We start from the raw sequence: 24609 nt of genomic DNA, 5'->3' as shown, positions 1-24609 counted from the left end.
AGCCACGCAAGGAAGGGAGAAGAAAAGAAAAAGAAAAAATAAGAAGATGAACAGGACTTATGTGAACACTGTCCAAAACACCGCAACCACGCGGTTACATAACCCTTTCCCCCAAATCATAGACTTTCGTCAAAGCACAAATTCCCTCCCTTCCCTTTCCGCTTTCCCAAACACACTTTCCATCACCACCACAGCAACGCGCTAAGAAAAGAAGAAGTGAAAAAAGAAGCTTTTCAGATGCCCTCATAGTCATCATCTCCTTCTCCTCTTTACACTCCCACCCCCACCAAGTCCCCTCCTCGTCTCATCCTCCACCTCCTCCACCGTCGCACTCCCAGCCGGCGAAGTCGACGTACTACTCGCCCCACTCGCCGCCCCATTGCCCACCACTCCCTCTTCATTCCCATTCCCTCCTCCATTAACACTCAGCAGGCCCGAATCATCCTCTCCCATGCCACCATTCGCCGTCGTATCCGCAAAGTCAAAAGCCGGGTCCCCCCCACCATTCACGCCATCGACAACGTCAAAAGGCGTACTATCGTCAAAGGTGAAATCCGGTATACCGCCATTCGTGTTATTAGCAGAGACAGCGCCATTTGCTCCACCACCGCTCTTCTGCTCCGACGACGTCATCACCTCCGGATTCGCAGCTACATCCCCCGTCGACGTAAAGAAATCATCGTCATTAACAAAAGAATCCATGTTAAGATCGTAACCACCCGGTTCGCCGAGCCCACCATCTCCGCCACCAAAATATCCATCGCCACTCTCGCCTAGTCCAGAGATTTGTCCAGTGGGGCTAAGTGGCAGTATTCTCTCATGGATTCCCTGTATCTTGGCGTTTTGCTGATCGGACAGCTTCTGCAACATCTCCAGCTGCTGCTGTGTAGCTTGGTATTGCGCTAGGTCGCCTAGTAACCTGTCCATCTCGGGTGGATGCGGGTTCGTCAAGGCATTGTTGGTATTCTGCGCACCTGCATTATTCACAATCTGCGAGAGGACGTCGTTCCGTTGTTGGGGGGTAAGAGGAACATGGCCATCGGCAGTTTGGTAATTCGACAGCGCGGCTGCGTAGTCGAAATCTGTGGGTGGGGGACCATTAGTACCGGCGGTGCCAGAATGGTTTGCAGCAGCGTTGTTTGCGTTTTGAATGGCGGACATTATGGCGGAGTTCTCAGGGAATTGCTGAGCACTTTGTTGGGCGGGTTCGGGTTTGATTTGCGAGGGGGTTATGCTTTCTCGGCTTTGTTGTTGGGGGAAGGAGGATTGTGATTGTTGGCGATTCATCGATACTGAGGGGCGGAATACTGATTGGCGGCTTCCCGGGCGTGTGATGGGACTTGCGAGGGGCCGGGCTGTTGGGCTCATGGTTGTGGCGCGGCCGGTGGTTGTCGGTGCGAGATAGTCTTGTTGAGTTGGACCCGGTGCGGGAAGAATGGCCAGTGGTTTTTTGTTCCTCTGCAGCTGCGGTGACTTGTGAGCATCTTGCATGGGATAGTCGTCAACGTCCACGACATTGCCGTGAGGTTGTTGTCGTGCTGCAGGGAACATGTCCGCAAGGTTCATATTCGCATTACCTTCTAGACTCCGATTATAGAAGGTAGCGAGGAATGTCAAGATTGCGTTGATGGAGTTCTCGTGGCGGTCATGCAGGGCCTGGAATGACGTCGCTCGTGAATACAGCTCCTCGTTCTGGCGTTTGATCTGGGTGAGAACATTGGAAATGAGCTTTTGTTGCTGTTGAAGCTCCCTGACTTCGACCCGTAAGCTGTTGTATTCGGACCGCGGGATCATGGCCATTTGTTCGTTTCCCCTGACAGCCACCTCCTCAACGTAGCCTCCGCCTCCTGTGTCTTGGATGTACTTGCGATCCTCATCACTATCGCCCTTGTTCTCCTCATCTCGTTTCCGTTTGGGTCCAGTGACAGGATTCTTCGGTTTCTGAATCAGCCATAGTAGTTCTTGCCGACCGCGCTTGAAGTACTTGTTGTAATACTCGCTTGGCGCTTTCGCTTTAGTCTCGCTAGCTTTCATGGAGTTGTCCGACAGCCCAACCTTCTTGTGGAATCCGTACATGTTCAGTTGCCGTACAAATGATGCGTAGTTGTTGTGTTTGAAGAGCTCGGGTATGAGTGTCCTTGCGAATTCGTCTTCGTCAAGCACGATGAAAGAGTTGCCGTCGTCGGACCATCGAATGAGGTTTTCGTTCTTGTTGTTATCCAGGAAACTATCAACGTCAGTCATCCACTCAATCATGCCATCTTGCGAGCACTTACCTGCTCAACTTCTGCACAAACGGTGGAATCTGTTTCCGCTTCGCTTGTGCATCCTTCTTCGCAATAGCCGCCTTCTGCTCGAGCTCCTCGTCATCGTCCACAGTCTCCCACTGTTGCGTTGGACTAGGAAAGCCATCCCATTGATTCCGCCGCGGCGCTGGTGCGAGTTGCTGGTTTGTGTTCCGCCGTACCAATTGTCCCGTCATCTCGGTGCCGTCGGTGTATCCATCCAGCGACACGACCCGATTGTGTCCCCCTCCCATGCTCTGGCCGTAATTGTCGTATAGCGGGGGGTCGGTGAAGTTCATATCTGCGCCTGCTGCGGGATTGCTCCAGTCCATGTATGGATCAGTTGGCGCGGGGATGTCGTGCTGGTATGTCTGGGTTGGAGCCTGCGGTGAAGCGCCCGGCGCGCGTCGCTTGCGGCTCGTCATGTGTGTTTGCGCGCCTCGCGTGGCTGAGTGGTGTAAAATATGGGGAGGATGTCGTTTCCTGTATCTATCCGGGTGATTCTGTTGCCTGAAAAGATTCTTCGCTTGTCCTCGAGCGCCGCTTTCAGCCTGGTTGATCTCGTATCAATCGCGAAGCCGTGGAAGGTGCAGATGGGCGAACGGGACCAGCGCTGGTACCCTGATGGCGGTTTCTGGATAGCGCAGTTCTGTCACGATTATGTAGAGGGTCTAGTCCAGATTGTTGTCTCGTTGTCGCAGTTTTACTACACCACCGCGTGATTGTTTCCAAACACTTGGTCGAGTCGGACAAAGGATCGGAGGGCGTTTCAGCAAAGGGCGCAAATAAAAGGCCTCAGAAGGCGGTTCTGGAAAATGGCGGAGAGATGAGCAACAAGGGCGTCGCAAGGCAGGCAGGCATTCGGCGGAGGAAGGTGAGTCCGATCGTCTAACTTTTGGTGGAGAAATCCGGGGTACAGGCGTCCAATGGGAGGGCTAACAAGAAGATGGCGGCGTTGAAGAGTATGCGCAACGTGTTCAGATGCGCCGGGAGCCTTGGGACGAGCGGTTGAATACTGTGCAAGGCAGCGTCGGCACTGTCGCGTATGAATGCTCACGATGAGATCAGTGGACTTCACCGCACTGCCAGCGTCATTCGCTTAGTCCCACGCTAACATGACTCGCGGCCAGACCTGGAACCTGTGAGTCGTACTATGCTAACGTCCTCCGCTTTTCAGTACGTACACTTGGTATACATATCTCGTGAATCATCTCAACAGACGTTCCATACGACATGTAGGCGTCAAAACTTGTCATCCCACCCCCCCTCAGCCACGTCGACCCATGATCCCCTGCATGATTTGCATTCGGCCCGTCTGAGGTGGAACGATGGGAAAGTGCCTCGAAATCCGATGCTTTACAACAGATTTCCCATATATCAGCCGATCACGGCGCATGTTCATCGAGATTTGTTACGGAACGAGTAAAGGTTCAAGCCAGGGACTCCTGCGCCGAACTTCACGTTGACAAGACCCCCCCACTGCCTTCCCTCGGCCAATCCTGTACCTGATAACAGATCTCCTATGTATTCTTCGATTAACAGCACCTGCTCATCGAGATCTGTCATAGCGCGAGTAATCCAACATGCCAGGGTCTCAGACATGGAACGTTCTAGAAGCTACTTGATTTGGTAAACTACTGGTTGAGTCGTGGTTTGTAGTGTACGTGAACTGGTGCGGGTATATTCTCCGAAAGGTGTCAACCAGCTGGGACTGTTTGATTGGTGCTGGTAGTTGAGTTAGTCTTGCGGGTACCGTACCATACGGATACTGGTCGAGCCAAAGCTTTGAACGTACGATACTTGAACATGGATGGCATCCGTGAAAGCAACCTCGGCATTGGCAAGATAGTTGACGTGCAAATCTGAAATTCACTAGGGATCGGAGAGGGTGACTCGGACAAGGCAGCGAAGGGAGGCATGTCACAAGGTTGTATCGGCAATGGTAGATGCCGAGCAGCATATCTGTGAATGGCACCGAGTCCAACATCGAGGTTTTGATCTGATCATGCCATTTCGACAAACTGGCATCGGAGATACCATACCGGAGATCATTAACATGGGAATCTGGTGTCGGCTGGAGATCGGGAGAGTAACCAGGATGATGTAACACAGGACAGCATGTCACAAGATTACGTCTATGACGATGAATGATGCCACAAGTTGTAAGAAGCCATGTACCCAGGTCACAATCGCTGCAACTCTTAAATCAAGGCACCAAAGCTGAACTCAAATCCGGCGACAGCAACGTTGCTACAAACACATAGTCTCAAGTCACTGAATTTGCACACTGAACAGAACCAAGTCGAGACGACAGGCTTGAAAGACAATACACGCATCGAAACCCAAAACGTACAGAAAAAAACAAAATGTACGATCGATTCACCTTCCATTACCGGACTTTGGCACCAGGCACCATCCAAAAACTATAGTAATAAGAAGCGATTGCAACCAAAACTCGAAATGACAGGCAAGAATAATAAAAAAGGGGGACAGAAAAAGAGATCAACACCAGAAACAACTTAGATGCAACTTTCATCCAGACTTTGGGGAAGACAAAAAAAGGCGATAAACAAGACGTACGATAACGTGGAGAGTGTCCCCCTAATACAAAACGACCCGATACATTTCATGAACATGAACTTAATGCTTTTTCTGCTTTGAGCGCGAAGATTTTTAGAAATGCCAAAGGTTTGTGAGGAAAATGCCAAAATTTGGATGATAGGGGGGGGATTTGGGTGAGAGTGAAAGGGCAGCGAGCCCGATTTAGTTCTGGATCTGATATACTAGTGACAATGTCTTCTCTACCGTTCGTAGCATCATTCTTCGTATGCATCGTAAAGTTTCAATCCAGGGGGTGGTGGGTAGGTAGGTTAAGTATAGCGAGGGCACCGAATTGTAGGGGGGAGCGGGCGGTAGAGGCCGTTAAATATTCGTCGTCTGTGTTCACGTCTGTATCTTTGGCGTTCGTTCGTTCATAGGCGCCGTCGCACGTGAAAGGAGTGATACGTGCGAAGACTAATCGTTTTCGTTTGCGTGCAACAACTTCGTTTGCGTGCGTGTAGCGTGGGCCGGAGATGCAACTATTGGCCGACGAGGATTTCGACATTGGACTGTGACGAGAGCTCGTCAGAGTTGCGGTTCTGGTGTCCATTCTGTCTTGGTCTTCCAAATCCTTGTCCCCTTTCTGGTAGCGGTCCACGAGGTTGCCTGGATGGTCTATCATCGTAGTTTGTGCTGAAGGACCTATGTCCACCAATGGGACCCGGAGCATCCCAACTCGTCATCTGGCGCAGAGACCTTGGGCTGCTGCTGTTCTGTGGATACCCACCCCCAAGCTGCATGCGGCTCATTTCGCGCTCCAACAAACCATCATCCCGCTGGCTCATGGATCCAGTCGTAGGCGTACCATTAGGATTCGTCGAACTTCCACTGTATCCCAATCCCTCGAGTGATATGCCACCGGGGCGTCCGATCGGATGACTAGCTGTGCTCGGTGCCGGGGACGGGGTATACGACCTCAGATCCGCATATGACTTTGCGCCGCGCAGGTTCGGTACTGCGTTCAAACCACCGGGGCTGTCGGGGAATCCGAGGAGACCGGATGGCTGTCTGTTGAAGGCGTTGTAGAAGCCGCCTTCGGCGCGCACATCGCTGAAGTCAGTAGTCGCTGCACGGTTAAGGTTGCGGCGCGGCTGCTCCATGTGGTTGCTGGAGATCTGGGGCATGGGAGGACTGAGGCCCTGGTTGTCATGGACTTTGAAAATGTGGACTTGGCGCTGGTCGCCGGTACCTTTGGAGACGTGGGCCAGGCCGAGCTGATGGGCTAGGGTGTGAACGGTGCGTCGCTGGAGAGGGGCTAGGTTCGGGGGGAAAGTCATGCTGTCGCGGTCTTTGGTCTCCTTGAACAAAAGCAGCTGGGTGTAAAATTGCAGCACTTGGGGGTCGTTTAGGTCGACATCTGCATGCTGGTTAGCATCGTTGCTCGTGTAGAGTGCATCGTCAAACATACCAACAGTCTTCTGTGCCGATCCACCTCGCATGGCTGAAACAGGCGAAGGCGATGTAGCTGGCATGTGGGAGGCAAGGGAGCCAAACGAGGCCTGCGATTGGAGACCGCCGCCAAGGGGCCGGTGTTGTTCCTCGAGCTGTCCACGACGTTCACGCTTCTCCCGCTCGATACGCTCGCGCTCGGCCAGCGGCAGCATCTTCTTGTATTCGACACGCAACTTCCTGCCATTCAGCTCAAAGTGGTTCATCGACTCGATGACGGCCGCCGTCTCCTCGGCGGTGGTGAAGTTGGCAAACGCCAGACCTCTGAAGACGCCGTTGTCGAAGTGGTAGTTGAAGGCATAGGGCAGGGGTAGGCGCAGTTCCGTCATGAGCGAGACGAGCTGCTCCTTCTTGACAGCAAAGGGAATGTTTTTAATGACAATGGCGGTGGGGATGAGCTCTTCATCGACTTCGTGGCCGTAGCTTGTGTTCTGCATGGCGTTGAGGTTGCTGTTGCTCAGAGCAAAGCTAGGCAGACCCTGAGGCTGCTGGTCCATCCATCCCTGGCGGAGAGTTGTCAGTGTCGTGTCAAAACAAATTCAAGGTAATGAAGTCGTGCTTACCGATGGCAGGGCACTGCGCCCTCCTCCGCGCTGCTGCGACTTCATGCGTGCAGCCTGGGCTCCCCCAAGCGATCCCAGGCCGCCGTTCTGGGAGAAGGCGTTGGTGTTCCAGCCCTGAGGCGCGCCCATGTCGTAGCCGTAGCCGCCGGCGTGCATTGTCTGGTTGAGGCGCTCGTAGTTGCGAGGCTGGTCGTAGGTCCGTTGATGGTCGTCTTGCGCGTACATGTTGTTGCCCTGTGGCACTTGGCCGTAGGCGTCGAACTGGCGGGAAGGCATGCGGTGCAGCGTGCCAGTCTGGGGTTGGTTTCGTTGGGCAATGGGCGAGCGCGACGAGGACTGGTCGTAGCCCGAAGCGTACATTATATGCGTGCAAGATTAGGGAGACCCGGTGAGAGGTTTGGGGTGCGAGAGCAAGAAAATTAAGAACGGAGGTAAGAGTAGCACGTGGTCCAAGCTCGTAATGTCGTGAAATGAGCGGAAGGCGACCGTCGCAAACAGGTCCAGGTCGGATCGGAGGGATGAAAAGGGGTCGGCGTGAGCTCGAGCTTGCGTGGTCGAGGGTTGGCTGGTGATGGTAATAATCAGGGATGCCCGGCGGACCCAGCTCGACAGTCCCCTTTCGAGCCGCACTTTTAGGTGGGACGCGAACAACAGGCTAGCAGACGTCAGAGGGGTTCAATATCGCTAACACGCGACGGCGATGCGTAGGCTCGTGTTAAGGAAGGGAGGATGGCCGACGCTTGGAAGCAAAAGTTGACCTGTAACCCACTAACGGCGCGGGGAGACGGCTGCACACGTGCACTTGAACCCAAGAGGCCCGACTGCACCAAAGCTGAGAGCTTTCAATATTGTCTAGCAGAAGGGAACGCCTGGCCAGGTCAGGAGTTGGTGACTTAAGAGGCTTGATTGGCTGCCGCTCCAAGACGCCAATCGTAAAAGCATCTCCCGCTGCGGGTGCTGCGACGTCGAGCACATGGTTCGTGTTTGGCATTGAGTTGTGTATCGACTCCCAAGCTTATTCGCATCCTGACAAGACATGTCTCTCTAGGTAAACATCTGTGCTGAGCAAAGATATTTTAATCCGTCCACCCAGCCCAACACTTGTCACTACCCACTACTCATGATGCCCATGGCTACTCGTGGGCCACATCACCGACCATCATGGGCGGGCCAGCCTCACAAAAGTGCGACAGAGGGATGGCCCGGCGTTCTGGAAGTCGCCAGGTGGCGGGCCGTAGCGTTAGCTCCCTGCCAGTAACGTGGAAACAGCACCAGCTATACTTTTTTATTCCAGCACTCTACTTAGTAGACGTTTATATCAACGACGTTGCGGCACCGCGAGTCTGCTGTTTTCATGAACTCCAGGCACTTGCTGCTCTGGCCAGAATCCTCCGAGACGCTCGGGGTGCATGATGAGCACACGCGACGGCGTCAGCTGCACCCTGCCACCGGTAATCTCCCCATGTACGGTTCATCGAGCTGCACCCCAGATGTGCACACTGGAATAAGGCTGCATATTATAGTCATTGTTAAAATACTTGTTGTTCATATTATATGCTGGTAGTCATAGGGCTTTGTATAATCCGTCCAACTCTGCTCAACACCTGCAGGCGCGACCAAACATGCTCCTGCGTCGTTACACCACCTACCCACACATACGATGCACCTCATTTGACAAAGCTAAACATGGACTCGGCCATCTTAGACGATCACGAAGGCTTCCCGCTTTTATCAAGTTTCCGACTGGCTAAGCACAGCAGGAGTGGTTTGTAGGATCGCTTAGCCCGCATGCATAGGTGATCATGTGAATCCAGCCAGCTGGCTAGAGAACACTCTAGAGCGACTTGTCACCCTTCTGCTGACGATTACGCGACAGGCGAAAGTCATGGTGGCTGTGCTGGCGAAGGAGCTCGCTTCTTGTGACCTGTACCCACCTATACCACACCCTAAAGGTATACACTGTCACTTTCCTTGTCGAATGTACCGTGGAATAACGTGTATATCCCTAGAGTTGGTTTGGGCAAGGGTATAGCTCAGGACAACGTGCCTCTTCCCACGTCCATTGCATACCCGTTCAGTCCTCAAAGTCGAGCAGTCGCGAGAATTCAGTCTCACCAATGCGTCGGAACTCGGCACCTGCTGCAAACTGCCCGCTCGCCTCCCATGCTTGCATGGTCGCTTGGTCATAGGGGCCGTTGATCTCACCTTCTGGTGCATTGAGCCAGTGAAACTCCCATTGCACTGATTGCGGATTTGGATTCTTCCAATCTTCTCCCGTCTCGCGCTTGTATTGTCGCATGATGGATTCGCGGGGCAGCTCGTAGATGTCCTCGACGCCGCGATCGGACAGCCGACTTGCACATTCGGTTATAGAATCGATGACCTCTTTTGCCTTGATGGCTGCAGAGTCTTGCGACGGCTCCGAATCGACGTCCATAGCCTGGCTCTTCTTCTTCTTAGTCCAGCTTTTGGCCGGCTTCTTCGGTGCTGCTTTGCCATATCGCACGAGAGCTTCCATAGGCGTCTCGCCAACGTCCAGATGTGCGATGAGAGCCGACAAGACGTCGCTGGTGACGATGGAGTCTTCAGCTCGTTCCCGTGCCTTTCGCTCCGCATCCAATTTTTCCTGCGCTTCCTTTGCCTTCTTGATGTCCTTCTTCGATATGCCGTCCAACCACGAGTCTTGAGCGGCTTCCGGGTCGAAGGCCTTGCGCACGAAATTTCCGGCTTCGTCAAATCGGCCCTCTTCTTGCTCGGCACTCATGTTGAAAGCATCTAGCTTGGGCGCATGCTTCTTCTTGCTGCCTGCACCGAGCTCCTCATCCATGTCGGGATCGATCTGGTCGCGTAGCTCGTCATCGCCTTCGTCGCTGCTGCTCTCTACGTCTTCGGTCCTGCTCTTCGGACCTTTGGTGAAGTCGACAGCGACATGACCTCCCGCCTTACTGTCCGCTTCCTGGCCCTCGATCTCGTGGTTGTCCAGGAATCGCAGCTTCTTCTTTTTTGTCTGGTCTCTCCGTGATTCCTCATCCATCTCGTTATCCTTGTCCTCCTCCGCGAACATGTCGTCGTCATCGTCATCTTCGGTCTTTGTTGGCTCGTCTTTGTTGGCTCGGGCTTCTGCGCGCGCATCGAAGTTCTCCGTAGAGCTGTCCGAGTCGTAGCCGTCGATGTTGACCGCATTTCGCTTGATGCCCGCGCCTTTCCCTATAACGTCGGCTTCAAGGGCAGGGTCTTCATCATCGACTGCATCCGGAGCGAGCGTAGAGGGGTTGCGCGGGTCGAAGCGGGGTTTCTTGGTCGATGGTTCGTCGCCGTCCATGTGGTGGGTTCGCGTGAACTGCTCGCCAGCGCGCTTTGGCCGCGCAGGGTTGTGAGTCCCACTGGAGCTGGCCATGGTGATAATGAACGTGATCCGAGGTTGAGGTATGCAGAAAAGTGAAACTAGGCAACCAGGCAGTGACGTCTTCACGAAACGCGATTATTTGAAGCTCGGGCCAGATCGCGCTGACCCGAGTTTAGCGGCACTGGCATCAACCGCCTGCTGTACCTGCGACCATGGTTCGTCATCTCCAAGGCCTCTCATCGAATACATATCACTTCCACCATCCGCTTGCCGTTTCTTCCTGACGCCAGACCTGACTAACACAATTCACTACCCTCTGTTTCTTGCCGCTCCTTTCATATGCAAAAATGGTAAGAGCGACTCCACCACCTTCTCTATCTCAACTCACCACGTACAGTTCAACCCAAACTTTTACGACCAAGACGATCCCATGGCCATGTATCAGTCCTTAGCCGCTCGCCGCGGCGGCGCTCCTAGGCGTTTTGACGAGTACTTCCGATGCTATCCCATCGTTATGCTGCCTGGCCCTGAGCGCCACGAGGCAAACCACGGCGGCAAAGTGTTCCTCCCTCCCAGCGCTCTCGACAAGCTCACCAGACTGCACATCTCATATCCTATGATCTTCGAGCTCATAAACGGCAAGGCAGACGGAAAGAAATCACATGCAGGTGTATTGGAGTTCATAGCGGAAGAGGGCAAGATCTACCTGCCATACTGGCTCATGGAGACGCTCCAGCTGGAACCTGGCGACCTGCTACAAGTAAAATCGACAGATATACCGCTCGGTTCCTTCATCAAGCTACAACCTCAAGACTCTTCCTTCCTCGAAATCTCCGATCCCAAAGCCGTTCTCGAGAATGCATTCCGGAACTTCTCTTGCCTTACCGTGGGCGACATATTCACCTTCTCGTACAACGACAACGTATACAGTATAGCCGTATTGGAAGCCAAGCCAGAGCACTCAAGCAAGGCCGTCTGCACCATCGAGACCGATCTATCAGTCGACTTCGCTCCACCAGTAGGCTACCAAGAGCCGCAGAGAACGAGTGGCACAAGCACACCGCGCAGCGTCATGGCCGGCAAGGGCGGCACACTCCACGCCCACGGCACCATGGCAGAGGCAATCAACTACGCCGCCATTGCCCCATCGTCCACAACTGCCGCAAATGGAGCCAAAGCCACCTCCTCGAATTTCCTCACCACCGGCCACAAGCTGCTCAAGAAAGGCAGCAAGGCGCCTACACCCCAAGCCTCCACACCCGTCGCAGGACAATCATCGAACCCGCCTCCTACGGTACGGCGTACCAACGGCCCGCAGCCGCTCAGGCTACCGCCTAACAAACTGTTCTTCGGGTACGAGATCAAGCCGCTCAAGGGCAAGGAGGAGGAAGGCGAGCAGAAGGAATCGAAACACTTTGAGGGTGCTGGGCAGTCGCTGCGCAAGAAGAAGGGTGATAAATGAGGCAGATACCCAGAGTGACGATGGGCGATTCGGAAGCTCCAGAGAGTAGCATTGTATGGCGCAGATAAAGGATACTGAGATCATATGGCGTAGGGCGTTTGATACCTATGACGAGAGCTATAAACGGAACTAATACAGCTCATTTTGTACCTGTTCTCTGCTCTGTTTTGTTACCGTTTTCATTAGTCGTGATGCAGATGCTAATGTCAGTTCGGACAAACACTCCCAACACGCAAAAAAAGTGATATCAATCGCCCATGAATTTATTATTTGTACCTTGTCGCAACGAAGGTATTGCTCACGGCACCTGTTGGGCAATCAGCCCTGCACCAAATTCTTTAGAACAGGGCTGAGAGACGAATACTTCTAGGAGAAGACGTCACTTCTCCATTCCGAATGTTCCACTGCAATCCGGAAATGTAAACATGTCCCGCACCGAACGGAAGACAGATCAGTCAATCGAAGGAGAGAGGGAAAAAGAAGGGAGGGTCTAAACCATCTCCTCAACCGGCTCCTCCTTGACACGCTTAGCCATAGGAATATAGTCTTCCTCAACCTCAACATCTTCCTCGCCATCCTCCTCAACGCTCCCCTTGTCCACGCTCTTCTCCTTGACCTCAGCTTTCGGTTTCCTACCTCTCGGCTTCTTGCTCGGTGTCTTTACCTCGTCCCCGCCACCCTCTCCAGATCCGTCGTCGAAACCACCGTCTGCCTTCCTCTTAGGCGTGCCTGTTTTGGGAGTGCTGTTCTTAGAAGCCTTCTTCGCACTGTGTCCCGCGCCGCCTTCGGGGAGTTCCCAGGAGAGCTCGAGGTACAGGTCGCGTTGTTTGACGCGGAGGGCGGAGATGCGGTTGCGGATGCTGCCAGTTGAGGTTCCTGGGAAGGAAGAATTAGCTTGAGAGCTTAAGGATTGGGGCTTGGCGGAAGGGTTTACAGAATGAATGGGCTGGGGAGTCAGAGGGAAGGTTGGAAAAGAGTGGTTAGAGGTAGGACGCGGTTGGGGGAGGGGCTCACCAGGGAATGCAGAAGATAACTGGGGATACTCGTCTGGCTTGACCCAGCGGCCTTGCGTCAGAAGGAGGAGCTACAAGAACTCGTCAGTTATCATGTTGTGGTTGGTTGGACGTATCGCTCGAAATGAGGCGTTACCTTCGCGTCGTTGGGACCTTCCCATTTGAAGGGCTAGGGTGATTATTAGTTCATGGTCGAGAAAGGTTGGAGAAGATAAACGTACACCGCCAGTATCTCCAACATCGCCGTTGGCGACAGATTTCTTGGGCGGCATGGTGATTGTTGGGTCTTACAGCTATGGAATGTTGAGAAAGGTTGGTGTGTTTGGCTCAAATGATATTCGAGTAAGAGAGAAAAAGAGTAGTGGAAAGAGTGTCTTGAGAGACTGACAAAGTGAAGGGTTATATATCTCTCATGAAGAACGCGGAAGGCAGCAGGTGCAAAGAGCCTGGATAGAGGAGAGGTGAGAGTGATATCTTGATTTGGGTCGGTTGGGCACGGTCACCTTCACCTTGCAGTTTACGAGACAGGAGGGAAACACGGTATGATGACATTGAGAATTGACATTCCAGCGTAGTCAAACTTTGCAGATGACGCAAGCGTTCGATACTCCCAATTTGCCATATATTCGGTGCATTCCCATCTCAGATGTTGTCATAATGGAAGTTCATCAGCAGCCACAGAACGCCTCCAAAGGTACACCATCAACCATGTCCTCGACTTTGATCTCCTTCTTGACAGTCTCTTTCTTAGGCTTGCGAGCGCGCGGCTTCTTGGTGGGGGATTCGGCCTCAGCATCACCACCCTCATCGCTCTTCTCAGCGGCAGCAGTACGCTTCTTTGGGGACTTGGTAGGTGTCTTAGTAGGAGTCTCAGTGGCACCATCGGGTAGTGTCCAGCCGAGCTCCTCCATACATGCACGCTGCTCCTTGCGCATCTTGACGAAACGTTGGCGAATCGCGTTCCAGTTGGTGCCGGCTGAGCTTGGATTAGTATAAATGAGTTCTTAATCAAGGGGATAAAACTTACGAGGCAAGGCATCAACGAGCTTGTGATAGTCGTCCGTGGTGATGGTGCGTCCCATGGTCAGCAACAAGAGCTTTGGATTTGATTAGACAAGTGTACAACCGCGGGACGAGTGACTGGCTTACTTTGCGCTCATGATCTGCGGTCCAGCTGAACTTCTGTATGCATATTAGGCTTGGTAGAAGTGATGGTGGTATTGGGTCGTACTCACGCCATCACCGCCAGCCTCAGCACCTTAATCTGCGATCTTCTTCTTAGGAGGCATCGCAGTTGTCGTAGACGGATTGACTTGGAAGCGTATCTGAGAAGATGTCTGTTAGAACTTGTGAGCCGATTGTTGACCTTGAGAACTGGGGCTGAAGAGGTGAGTTTGGTATCAGAAGAGTTCAGGAAAGCGGCAGCAAGATAAGGCTCTGGGACACGAGGATAGGTGAGAGTGAGTTGCCGGGCAACGCGACCATGCCGACAGGCGAGGAACAAATGCGCCTTCACCGTACGTTCAGTGGGAGAACGCTACCGCGAAAACATCCTGGTACTTGGAACACTGTCACAAGAGCATAGTAGCTGAACATACACAAAAGGATGCACGAAGTTCATCAAGTGATGCAGCCGCACTTCCAGTGTACCCGTTCAAACACGTGCGTCACTACTACGGTCAAAAAGAAACCTCCTCATCTCGCCCATTCAACCCTCCTACCACAGTAAGATCAAGGAAACCTTGAAAACACTGACGCTGCAGTTTGGTCGAAGTATCATGGCGTATCTCACATATCTCGGCGGTCTTTTTCCAGCCCTGACCGATAAATTCAGCCAACGAAGCGATGCATACTCACGTATGACGAATGCCAGACAAGATCTCGAAACTACCTTCGGAAAAGGAGCTGAGTCATCTAGACAATTTGAACCGAGCCTGCGTACGGCGCCATTGCCAATCGCGTCTCAAGACAGTCATAGTAATCGTGGAAGTGCCTATGAGAACGCCAGTGTCGATGCGCCTGATGGCAAGGATAGAGTGTCCAAAACTACCAAACTACCTATCGATGAAATCGCAGACAAGTAAGGAGAAAGCATGCGATTACGATGAACGCAATGAAGATTACGATCTTGTAAATCTTTAGAGAAACGAGAGCATCGTATCCATAACAACACACTGAAGGGTGTTAGGGACGAGTGGATATGGAAATACGATATGAGAAGCTTAAACAGCAATCGAGACAATGAACAAGTCGTAGCAACCGTGGCGTCTGTACCGCCGGGATAGTATTAAGATATATACATTAAGATACCCCCACACACAACACTCGTCAGTAACCCATCTAAACCGCACATTGTCCCGGCCCACCAAAGCCATTAGGAAGCGACCCAGCAGCCCCAACGAAGATCGCGCCATTACCCTTTCCATTCGGACATAGGTCGCTTGGTGTTCCTAGCCCTGATTTTGGGACAGAGTACATGTACATGCTTCCGTATGTCCACCACTGAGTGCAGCCCTGTGGATCGCTGAAGCAAGCCAGACAGCACTCGGTGGCGGTTTTGCTGCTTGGACCATTCTTCAACGTACCGGGCTGAACGGCTTGGATGCCGTATACGTCGGCTGTTTGCTGTGGGCAGAGTGTCTGCGTGCTGGTGCTGGTGATGGTTGTAGCAACGGTAGTTGTGGCTGTAGAGGTTCCCTGTTCAAGGTTAGTCAATCATACCTCATGAAAAGCGTGAGGGTGTACGTACAGTGACAATAGGTGTTACAGTAGTATAGTCCGTGATAGTGAGCGTCGTAGAGATGACTGCCGTCACGGTCTTTGCTGTGGGGGTAACGCTGACGGTGGTGGTAGCTGTCGCGCGGGCGGCGGTCGCAGTTCGAGTTTGCGTCTTTGTTACAGTCGTTGTCTTACATATGGACACAGTCTTTGCTGGAGGTGCAGGCCAGACCTTGGTGCATGCTGGACAGATCAGATTGTTCGCTACACCCTTCAGCCATGATGGCGGGCTGACGTGACGGGCCTTAAGAGTTGGAGCACTGGGGAAGTTTAAGGTAGTTGACTGGGTAAGAATCGTGGTTGCTGCTGAAGTGATGGTGATCTGGAGAGAATTGTTAGGCTTGGAACCTCAGCGGATGAAGTGCTGGAAGCTTACTGTTTGAACATCTGAGACGGTGGTAGGTGCATCAGTAACAGTTGTCGTTGCTGTCTCCGAGATCGTGGTCGTCTGCAGTACCGTGGAATCTGCTGGCACTTCGCCGGTCGCCGTCAGAGTTATAGTGGCTGGTGCGGGAACAACCGAGCTTGTGACGGTCACGAGCTTTGTGAAAGTCTTCAAGTTGGTCTGCGTCACCGGCTTCTGTGGCTGATATGCCGGGCAGAAGCCTTTACAAAAGCCATATCCATTGTGGTTTCTCAGGAGCTTCGCCACCACATCCTGGTTCACTTGGTCTGATGCAATAGTCAGCGACGGGTTTCAACAGGAGTGAAGCTTGACTTACAGGTACGCTTCTCGATAGCACTTTCTCCGTGCTCGTCAACGTGCTCGACAACCACCTTGTTTGTCTCCGGGTCCTTGTAGGCAATCTCGAATGGACCGGTGCCCTTCAGTTCTGGGAAGACCTCAAGTGCGTGCGCTTCCTCAGCGACAACGCTCTTGGTGATGAAGACCGCAACGGCGAACAGTACACTGGGTTTGAAGTGAACCATGGCTGCCGCTAATCAAGGAGAAAGCTGGAGTGAACAGTAATGTTCAACGGCAGGAAACTAACAGATTAAGTATGCGATACCCCCTGAAAGTTCTTTGACCATCACGAACATTTTCGCTATACATACCATCCCTAAACAGCAAGCCCGAAAGCGCACATGCATTGCCAGCCTTGCAGAACTGCAGTTTGAATCAGCCAGCGTCGTCAACCGACGCCGTGGCTTGAGAATACTAGCTGAAGAGAGCCGAAAACAAAACTTTTGGACTTGCGTCTGGATGCCAGTTCACCAGGCACGGTGCATGTGGGTAGGGGTTACTAGTCCAATGTCTTCTGGTAGATCGTGGGGAAGTATGTCAGCCTCGCGTAAGCTAGCCTTTTTCGGGGCTACCTAGCCAACGTGGCTTGCATCTGGACGCATTGCTTAACTGTATCTTGATGATGGCTTCGAATCGCCTAACGATATTTTGACGACAATTTCCACTTCGAGTACACCCTTGTTGTAGTTCATGACCCTATGCTCACGCGGCAGAGACTTATCAAGACGATTTACAGGGGAGAAACTGCCTGGCCAATGAGCGCATCGTGTCATTCCGCTCTTGCAGCCTTGTTGTTGGCCCAGCCTTGCGGCGACGCCGAGAACAAATTATACGTCAAAACTCCACAACATATCTATTCCTCTATTCAAAAAGCTCGACAAAAATCTTATACACATTACATGCTAAACGCCTCTCTACACAGTTTTTTCTTCTCTCCCTCAACTCGCCGCATAACATCACGACGACTTACATCCTCATATTCTCCTGTATAACCTTATACTCCTTCCTCTTCTTCTGCATCCCCTGGCCCCCAAACTTGACTTTAGCAACCCCAATCCATTTGCTCAACCCAGGGAACAACATATTCTCACCCAGATACGCCATGGCAAAGTTGCCCAATCCCAACGCCATGATAAAAACCTTGAACGGCGTGTCAAGGTAGGTAAGTTCCATCGCACTCATAACCCACGCCGCGGGATCAAACAGCATATACAGCGTAATAGCCAGGGTAACAAAAATGGTCGTGACAAACGGCAAATTGCGCGACATGGGTTCGCGATACGGTTTGCCGACGCTGAGAACGACGGCGGAGAAGATGTATTGGAAACAAGATGTCAGGAACAGCGCCGTATTTTGCGAGTTGAGCGAGTTGCTGTGGTTCTTGTCAATGACGGGCGGCATGTACCATTCCTGCTTCTGCACAAAGTGGAAAGCGAGGTACTGGACCAGTATGCACAGCACCATTTGACCAAGCAGTGGCGTAAGCACCTTTCTGCTCACGAGATTTGCGGTAGGGCGTTTCCGGGATAAGACGGGGTAGGCGCCGGACCAGCCCATGAAGATGGCGATGGGCAGGATGAGAAGCAGGTCGATGAAGAGGAATTGGAAGTCGCCGAGGTTGGATGCACTCGCATACAAGAAGCTGACCGAGCAAAACTGTATGGCGGAGTAGAGAGACATGTACTTGAAGCAGCTGAAACTGGTAACAAGCGCTGCACGTCCTTCCTTGATAACTTGAGGTACACAGCTGATGTCGAACTGCCGGGAGGTAAATGGCGCAGCGACCGAGGCTTCGGCTTCCGACAACGAAATACCCACGTCTGCTGCTTTGAGTGCACCGCAGTCATTCGCACCGTCACCGCAGAAACCAACACAGTAGTCTATGCTCTGTAGCTTCTCAACCAGTTCGTGTTTCTCATCGGGGCTCATGCGGGCAAAGACTTGGCCGCAGACAAGCATCTCCCTAAGCGTAGATTCCGAGGCGAAATCTACGATCCAGCGGAAGACGTCGCCGGAGACGGCCAGACTGTAATTGCGGAGGTTGGAGATATCGTAGGGAAGAGATACGTCGGCTTCTGGTGGCGGTGGTAGGGGCTTCAGTGTGTTGTCGTCGAGCTTAAAGACAGGGTCGTCCACGCTTTCCCAGCTGAGCTTTGACAATGCTGTTCGAGAGTCACCCTCCTCAAAGTGCGGAACGAAGCAGTGTGCTGTTTTGTTGATGAGGCCGCATTCGCGGGCTACGCTGATAGCGGTGAGGATGTTGTCACCAGTGCACATGACCTTGCGGATGTTTGCGCGTTCGAGCTCTTCAATGACGGGGGCGGTGCTGTCTTTGAGCTTGTTCTCGAAGATGATGAAACCGACAAAGTCCAGGTTGCTCTCTGCTTCTTCACGCTTCATCTTCTGTGTCTTGAGCCAGTTGAGCTTGGGGATCGTTTTTGTTGCGCAGGCGATAACACGGAATCCACGGTGGGTGTAGAAGGCTAGAAGCTCCTCGTAATCAGTAGGAAAGCTTCCAGGTCGGCAAATCTCCTTCATGACTTCGGGCGCGCCCTTGACGTACACCTGTCCGCTCTTTGAACCAAATTGTCGGACGATAACACTAGCTCTTCGTAGCTGGGAAACGAATTCGAATGCCTTCAGTACACCAAGCTCGACCTGCTTCCTGTTGGCCTCGTCTTCAAGATCGTCAACGTCATACTCTCGGCCTGGTGGTGGTCGAGCGACAGACGGTGACAGCTTCTGCTCATCGTCATCACCACCGTTGCCAGCCTTCTGTTCTCCTTCCTCGTAGCTCCAGCCGGTAAAATCGAACATTTTGACGTCGAGTGGGTCGCCTACTAGCTCATCATCGATCTTACGAAGTGAGTGACAGGTGGCCATGGTGTATAGGATAGTCTTGTGTGCCAGGTATTCTACGGTTGGGTCGCGGTCGTGCTGGGATGCGGGAAGGATATCATAGGCGTCTGGAAGGAGCTCGCTGAACCTGTTCCTAGGTCGCTCGACTACACGAACTCCCAAAACATCCAGACCCTCCTCAGTGAGCGTTCCAGTCTTGTCGAAGCAAACTACATCCAGCTTACCACCCACGTTGACTCGCTGCGGGCTGATACAGAAGATCTGCTTCTGCTTTAAGCGTGACAGGGCGAAGCTAGTACCAATGGTGAGCGTGGCCGGCAGCGCAGGAGGGACGACAATGGTGATGAGATCGAGAGCTCGCACAACGATCAAGTGCCATGCGAGACCCAGATGTACAAAGTTGATGAAAGATGCGACGAAGCCAATCATGGCAATGAATGCCATGACGGAGATGTATCGGAAGGAGTCGCGGTAGAACTTGAAACCTGAGGGCTTAGGGAAGAGCATAGAACGGACCAACGCGCCCTTGGTGGTGTTGAAACCAGTGCGCACAACCATGGCTAATGCAGCAGCCTCATCATCAACGTGGTCTTCATGTGGTCTGCGAGCTCTGATGATCTTGGTTCCACTGAACAGCATGTGTCGTGCAACCTCTGGGTGAACAGCCGATGCGCTGAGGTCAAGCAAATCCAGGGCGTGGTTCGACATAGGAATCTTGGAAACAGGAATCGACTCGCCAGTCAGCATACTCTCGTTGACGATACAGTCTCCAGAGAGCAAAAGACTGTCGCAGGGGAACAAGGCAAGCGAGGGATCGGTGACTTCGTAGACATCTCCGGGTACAAGCTCCGCAGAGTCGACGTGAGTCCAGAAGCCGCTGCGTAGAACACGAACTTCGCACTCGAACTTTGAAACTTCACGTAGCCGCTTCATGGAAGCCTTTGTCTCGACGAGCGTGGTAACGATACTGACTGCTGAGATGATGAAGATGGCACAAGCATAGTAGTAGTACTCGTCCATGGACCAGAGGACCAGACTGGCAATCTGGAAGACGTAGAAAGGATGGAAGACCTCGTCAACCAAAAGCTGGCCGATCGTCTTCTCAGCGATGTCGATCAGGTTCTTTCCAAAGACAAGTTCGCGGTAGTCGCGTTCGTCGTTGTCAAGACCCTCGCGCAGAGCCGAGACGTCGGTCCAGGTGGGATCCTTCCAGGTGTTTGCGAGCACGAACTTGTCCTTGATGGGGTGGTATACGAAGCGGATATAGCGGTAGTCCAAGCATCTCAGCTCGCCAATGAGCGGATCATCTTCCTCATCCCATTCCCTCGGGCGACCCTTTTCAGGGTCGCCAAATACAGTTGATAGCGAGCGTCCGTAGATCTGCTTGCTGACGCTCTGTACCGCGAATTCTCCCCACTGATTTTCGGTGACGATCCAGTCGCACTCCTTAAGCGGTGTGGTCTTTCCGATTATGGCGACCCTCCACCGTGGCAGCCATCTGAACAGAAGCCAGCCGAGGCCCAGTGTCGCAATGCATAGAAGCGCATAGAGCGAATAACCAAAGGGAGATGTCTTGAAGCCGGCGATGACGATGGTAAGATCCTCGGTCATGATGTAGATCTTCTGGTTGGACCTGCGCCCTCTCCAGTCGATGCCTGAGCCTGTGCTGCCCGCTGAGGATTTCCTTCGCAGTAACGGCCTCTCAGAGGACTTTCTGCTGCCGCTCGATTTCCGCCGCGATGGTGTCGGTGATTGTGATGAGTGAGACGATGTTCCTGCCTCGAGGTCTTCCAGTTCTGACACGGTATAACCATTGTTGTACGTGCTCTCTCCGTCCTCCAAGATTGCGCTATCCTCGTCCTCACCCTCTGAATCCTGCTCTTCATCGTAGAACGCGAAACTCGTCAGACTGGCGCTCGAGTCGGCGCGCGACCGTCGGTGGCGGAAGCCGGATACGCTCGTGGGGACGCTTTCGCTCATGGGACCGGAGAAGACCTGGATTTTTGGCGTCAGCTGCTGGCCAGGCTTCCTTCCACGAGGGTTGTAGGCAGGGCGGGAAGGAGGAGGAAGAGGCATGGGCCCGAGTTCGTATACCTCATCTTGGGCCATCTCGACATCTTCCATGAAGCTTGCCCTGGTGTCGCCATTAGTCGCGCCTTGGAGCTGAGCTGGCCGTGTCACACGTACTCGCTCAGGTGGGAGCCACGGCGGTACATGGCGCTCATTCTGCGCGGTCGCCGCCTCTCGGGGCTTTCGTTGTCTGCCATGGCGACTTTTGTGGATTTTGGTCGTTGGCTATCGGGCCATGGTATCGAGTTGGGACACACGAAGATTTCCTGTCGCGTCGGTTCGGGCGAGCCAGCCAGATAGGCCGTGCGGTGTATGACGTTGGAGCTAGTCAGGGATCTGCAGCCGTTCCTGGTGCTTGCATCCGGCCCAACACCAGCAGCAATGAAGAACAACCCCAGGCATACGATTGTCGCACTATGTAAGGTGCATACAATGAGATCCCAGCTAACAGCAGAGTAGTTAGAAGCTTCTAACCGCATATCGTGGTGCCACGGGATCTTACAAGCTACCTCGATGATTGGCTCTGCTACACCGTTCGCTCAGCCTTGCAGCATGCAGGTCGTTCGTGAACATGCGTGTTGTAGCCTGCTCGACCATCTACCCTACCTTCTATTTGTCTCTCGCGTTCTTGATATCATCCCTCTGTCTGTGATTTCTCGATTTCTCAATTTCATGGCTCTTTCCAATGACCACACCGTCCGCAAACACGCGTATGAAGCGCTAGAGAGTTCGCAACACATCAGGCTCATCATACTACACCCAGCCTCGTCTGCTGATGCGCCTTTGAAAGTTACTTCTCAACAAGCTAAACTGTCAGAACTCCAAGGCCGCTACGAAGCCATATCATACACATGGGGCCAGCCAGACCTGACATGTCCTCTTCACGTGAGCGATGGCACACAGGTACTAGTCACGGAGAATCTTGATCGGGCATTGCGGTATCTGCGTCGCAGTCACAAAGACCGATTCCTGTGGGCAGACGCTGCATGTATCAACCAAGCCGATGGTGTGGAAAAAAGTGCGCAGATTCCTCTTATGGTACAAATTTTCCAGAACGCCGAGAGAGTCCTGGCCTGGCTCGACCCAGGTTCTGCAGCTAGCCGTCCGCACAATCTAGAGTTGACGCTGAAAAAGATGGAAACGCTGTCTAGAATAAGAAGGCAAGACATCCTTCCTGGAGGTTCTTGGACGATCGAGACCGATGGAAAAGAGTTCGATGCTCTGTCCTCGGAAGTTTTCTGGGAGGTGTCTGGATTGCTACATCTTCCTTGGTTCACTAGGCGTTGGATCGTACAAGAAGTTGTATTCAATCCGGATGTCCGTCTGATCTACGGTGATGTCGAGTTTTCCTGGGCTCGATTCGTGGCTACCATTTCAATCCTGTTAGCCTTGACACGGGCCTTCCCTCATTCAAGATTTTGGAACGCTGTCACAAGCATAACACAACTGTGGAGGTATTACTCGCTATTCGAGCAGTCCTCAAACAACGATAGGGAGTCTCACGATACTGACATCGTAAAGTTGCTGGATGCCTTTGATCAAATCGAATGTACGGATCCTCGTGATCGGATTTTCGCCCTGTACAATATGGCATCCAATCTGCGACCATCCACTTTACCTTTACGTTATCATGACGACGTTATCATGGATATCGACTACTCATTGGATCTTCGGCAAACATACGAAGCCTTTGCACTCGCTTGCATGAGAGCTGGGAAGCTGACCACGATCATCGAATCTGTGCTCTCCCGTCAACACTCAGCCAGACCAGATGGTTGGGCGTCTTGGGCGCCTGACTGGCGTGTAAACTCGCTAGAGAAAATTGTTCTGCCAGAGCCCGTACGTTTCTACCGGCCCCTAAAACTTGAGGACTGGCCCCTAGATGTCATTCGTATGAGGGTCAATACGAGGATGTATCTTCCGCACGCGCCGTATGAGGCTTATCCTATCATAGTGGAAAAAGCTGTTGGAGATACCTTGCTCCAACAATGCTCAAATCTCTGTACAAAGGTCAATAAGAAAGATGTTGCTGGGGATCTCAAATCTCTTTTTGATATGCTCCAGTGTATGGTACGACAATCCTCTCTCGGAGATTACCCGGAGGGAAAGAGGGCAAAACAACTGCGGCACATGCAGAGCAAGGTGTATGCTACCATTCCACAACGCGACCCAGACCTAGACTCGATGAATCTGGATGCTCTTCAATTGATGTTAGATATGATCATCGGACCGAGCAAGAACATGTTCTTCTTCGAAATACCCGGCGCCGAAAAGCGATCGGTCGGTTATGGTAATGCGCACCTTGAAGCTGGAGACCAACTTGTTCCACTGTTCGAAACGGATGTAGCGAGGAGTGATAGGGCCTCCAGTATGGGAGCTCAAAATCTCAACATGGTACTCATAGTCCGTGGTGCTGGTACAATCGACATGAAACCAAGCCCAGAGACTATTTACCGCCTTATCGGCAGTGGCTATATCTACGATGCAGCAATCAGTGCGAATCATTTGAACCGCGGTTTTCTCTTGAACAATAACTTCCGGGAATTGCATTTGGCTTAAACATCTCCTGGCCTTGATGATTAATTGCGTAGTATGCTCTCCTGTTGAACTCGAATTCAATCAGTTGCACATCTGGTTTGAATATAGCTGACATATGAGACTCGCGAGCCTTCGAGCATTTGAAGACGACGTCGCCAAGCTAAGAGGCGATTTACGGCTTTGACTGGAAATGAACGAACTGGAGCATCGCACCTGTTCAATTTACAGAACTCATTACTCTACGATTATGATTCCGTGTGGGATCATACAACAAGTTTGACCAGCCGGAGTGCGAGCTTTGGTGAAAGAAGCACGATATCGAGCGAACAGGAGTAAGAGCATCTAGAGAATCTCACACTGACCCGGTCAATGTGACGCGTGCGACTACCTAGGTAGTTGATGCGGATGAGTGGAGACGCGTTCGTGTTAATCCCTCGCCAAAGCCTGCCGACCCCTGCCTACCAAATAACCACACCACGTCTTCCTACCCAAGCATCACACACATTTCCATCTCTCTTCTGCCGCCATTGGCTTCTCAGATCGAAGCTGCAGACCCATTGCCAGGTATTTCACGCCTCCACGTGAGAGATGCTGCGTATCCCCTTCGCGCGGAAGCGGGGCAGCACGGCTCGGAGCCGTCGGCTCCGCTTTTGGGAAGTCCAGAGTCGAGATCGCGCTTCTGATCTAACTGGCATCACGTTGTTCGCCCAGAAGCCTTGATAGAATTGGACAGAGATCAGATCAGATGGTGTGAGGGGAACTTGTGTCAGGGCAGATCCAAGCTTTAGCTCTCCCCACACTTCACTACGCGTGTAGATCACAGTTTAACACCAGGTCCCTTCTGGCATCTCGACTGGGGTCAGTGCGGGGCTATATCACGATTCCTAGTTGGCTGTACAA

General features: G+C 52.6%; 9 protein-coding genes across 9 annotated transcripts; 2 read left to right on the top strand and 7 right to left on the bottom strand.

Annotated features, from left to right (window-relative positions):
• Positions 1-252: 252 nt before the first annotated feature.
• CC77DRAFT_937638 (hypothetical protein) lies at positions 253-2710 on the bottom strand (the record flags this gene model as incomplete). Its single annotated transcript, XM_018534563.1, has 2 exons — positions 253-2227; positions 2277-2710. 2 exons carry the CDS (start codon positions 2708-2710, stop codon positions 253-255), a joined length of 2409 nt encoding a protein of 802 aa, XP_018385363.1.
• Positions 2711-5020: 2310 nt separating this feature from the next.
• Positions 5021-7394, bottom strand: CC77DRAFT_146207 (hypothetical protein). Its single transcript, XM_018530281.1, has 3 exons — positions 6899-7394; positions 6295-6838; positions 5021-6243 (listed from the first exon to the last, which is right to left on the bottom strand). The coding sequence occupies exons 1-3, from the start codon at positions 7256-7258 to the stop codon at positions 5366-5368; spliced, it is 1782 nt and encodes a 593-aa protein (XP_018385362.1). The 5' UTR covers positions 7259-7394; the 3' UTR covers positions 5021-5365.
• Positions 7395-8717: 1323 nt separating this feature from the next.
• Positions 8718-10604, bottom strand: CC77DRAFT_146145 (hypothetical protein). The gene has a single exon (XM_018530279.1). It carries the CDS (start codon positions 10293-10295, stop codon positions 8973-8975), a length of 1323 nt encoding a protein of 440 aa, XP_018385361.1. The 5' UTR covers positions 10296-10604; the 3' UTR covers positions 8718-8972.
• CC77DRAFT_146133 (ubiquitin fusion-degradation protein) lies at positions 10444-11776 on the top strand. Its single transcript, XM_018530278.1, has 2 exons — positions 10444-10594; positions 10642-11776. The coding sequence occupies exons 1-2, from the start codon at positions 10592-10594 to the stop codon at positions 11704-11706; spliced, it is 1068 nt and encodes a 355-aa protein (XP_018385360.1). The 5' UTR covers positions 10444-10591; the 3' UTR covers positions 11707-11776.
• Positions 11777-12002: 226 nt separating this feature from the next.
• CC77DRAFT_1095638 (hypothetical protein) lies at positions 12003-13186 on the bottom strand. The gene is made up of 4 exons (XM_018529804.1): positions 12941-13186; positions 12856-12888; positions 12721-12790; positions 12003-12582 (listed from the first exon to the last, which is right to left on the bottom strand). The coding sequence occupies exons 1-4, from the start codon at positions 12989-12991 to the stop codon at positions 12197-12199; spliced, it is 540 nt and encodes a 179-aa protein (XP_018385359.1). The 5' UTR covers positions 12992-13186; the 3' UTR covers positions 12003-12196.
• A 279-nt stretch (positions 13187-13465) lies between these two features.
• CC77DRAFT_900376 (hypothetical protein) lies at positions 13466-13898 on the bottom strand (the record flags this gene model as incomplete). The annotated part of the gene is made up of 3 exons (XM_018533572.1): positions 13466-13695; positions 13747-13816; positions 13869-13898. Coding segments are annotated over 3 exons (330 nt in total), but the record flags the coding sequence as incomplete, so codon positions are not given.
• Positions 13899-15293: 1395 nt separating this feature from the next.
• On the bottom strand, positions 15294-16528 carry CC77DRAFT_146048 (hypothetical protein). Its single transcript, XM_018530277.1, has 3 exons — positions 16220-16528; positions 15874-16169; positions 15294-15819 (listed from the first exon to the last, which is right to left on the bottom strand). Exons 1-3 carry the CDS (start codon positions 16425-16427, stop codon positions 15442-15444), a joined length of 882 nt encoding a protein of 293 aa, XP_018385357.1. The 5' UTR covers positions 16428-16528; the 3' UTR covers positions 15294-15441.
• Positions 16529-17082: 554 nt separating this feature from the next.
• CC77DRAFT_1021276 (hypothetical protein) lies at positions 17083-21367 on the bottom strand. The gene is made up of 2 exons (XM_018525233.1): positions 21289-21367; positions 17083-21235 (listed from the first exon to the last, which is right to left on the bottom strand). Exons 1-2 carry the CDS (start codon positions 21324-21326, stop codon positions 17209-17211), a joined length of 4065 nt encoding a protein of 1354 aa, XP_018385356.1. The 5' UTR covers positions 21327-21367; the 3' UTR covers positions 17083-17208.
• A 476-nt stretch (positions 21368-21843) lies between these two features.
• Positions 21844-22866, top strand: CC77DRAFT_937017 (HET-domain-containing protein; the record flags this gene model as incomplete). Its single annotated transcript, XM_018534527.1, has 1 exon — positions 21844-22866. A coding segment is annotated over one exon (1023 nt), but the record flags the coding sequence as incomplete, so codon positions are not given.
• Positions 22867-24609: the final 1743 nt, after the last annotated feature.

Source organism: Alternaria alternata, assembly GCF_001642055.1.
Source record: "Alternaria alternata strain SRC1lrK2f unplaced genomic scaffold CC77scaffold_12, whole genome shotgun sequence".
NCBI lineage: Eukaryota > Fungi > Ascomycota > Dothideomycetes > Pleosporales > Pleosporaceae > Alternaria > Alternaria alternata.
The sequence above is the reverse complement of the archived record's forward strand: the minus strand, read 5'-3'. Positions and strand labels throughout refer to the sequence as shown.

Excerpts from the sequence above, each read along its gene's own strand:
- CC77DRAFT_1095638 (XM_018529804.1), bottom strand. The coding sequence starts at position 12,991 with ATGCCGCCCAAGAAATCTGTCGCCAACGGCGATGTTGGAGATACTGGC. Across the intron at positions 12,791-12,855 it reads AAGGTCCCAACGACGCGAAG|CTCCTCCTTCTGACGCAAGG; the intron begins GTAACGCCTCAT and ends GAGTTCTTGTAG. Across the intron at positions 12,583-12,720 it reads GTTATCTTCTGCATTCCCTG|GAACCTCAACTGGCAGCATC; the intron begins GTGAGCCCCTCC and ends CTTCCTTCCCAG.
- CC77DRAFT_146145 (XM_018530279.1), bottom strand. The coding sequence starts at position 10,295 with ATGGCCAGCTCCAGTGGGACTCACAACCCTGCGCGGCCAAAGCGCGCT.
- CC77DRAFT_146207 (XM_018530281.1), bottom strand. The coding sequence starts at position 7,258 with ATGTACGCTTCGGGCTACGACCAGTCCTCGTCGCGCTCGCCCATTGCC. Across the intron at positions 6,839-6,898 it reads GGCGCAGTGCCCTGCCATCG|GGATGGATGGACCAGCAGCC; the intron begins GTAAGCACGACT and ends ACTCTCCGCCAG. Across the intron at positions 6,244-6,294 it reads ATCGGCACAGAAGACTGTTG|ATGTCGACCTAAACGACCCC; the intron begins GTATGTTTGACG and ends ACCAGCATGCAG.
- CC77DRAFT_146048 (XM_018530277.1), bottom strand. The coding sequence starts at position 16,427 with ATGGTTCACTTCAAACCCAGTGTACTGTTCGCCGTTGCGGTCTTCATC. Across the intron at positions 16,170-16,219 it reads TGCTATCGAGAAGCGTACCT|ACCAAGTGAACCAGGATGTG; the intron begins GTAAGTCAAGCT and ends CTATTGCATCAG. Across the intron at positions 15,820-15,873 it reads CCGTCTCAGATGTTCAAACA|ATCACCATCACTTCAGCAGC; the intron begins GTAAGCTTCCAG and ends AATTCTCTCCAG.
- CC77DRAFT_1021276 (XM_018525233.1), bottom strand. The coding sequence starts at position 21,326 with ATGAGCGCCATGTACCGCCGTGGCTCCCACCTGAGCGA. Across the intron at positions 21,236-21,288 it reads CGTGGCTCCCACCTGAGCGA|GGCAAGCTTCATGGAAGATG; the intron begins GTACGTGTGACA and ends TGGCGACACCAG.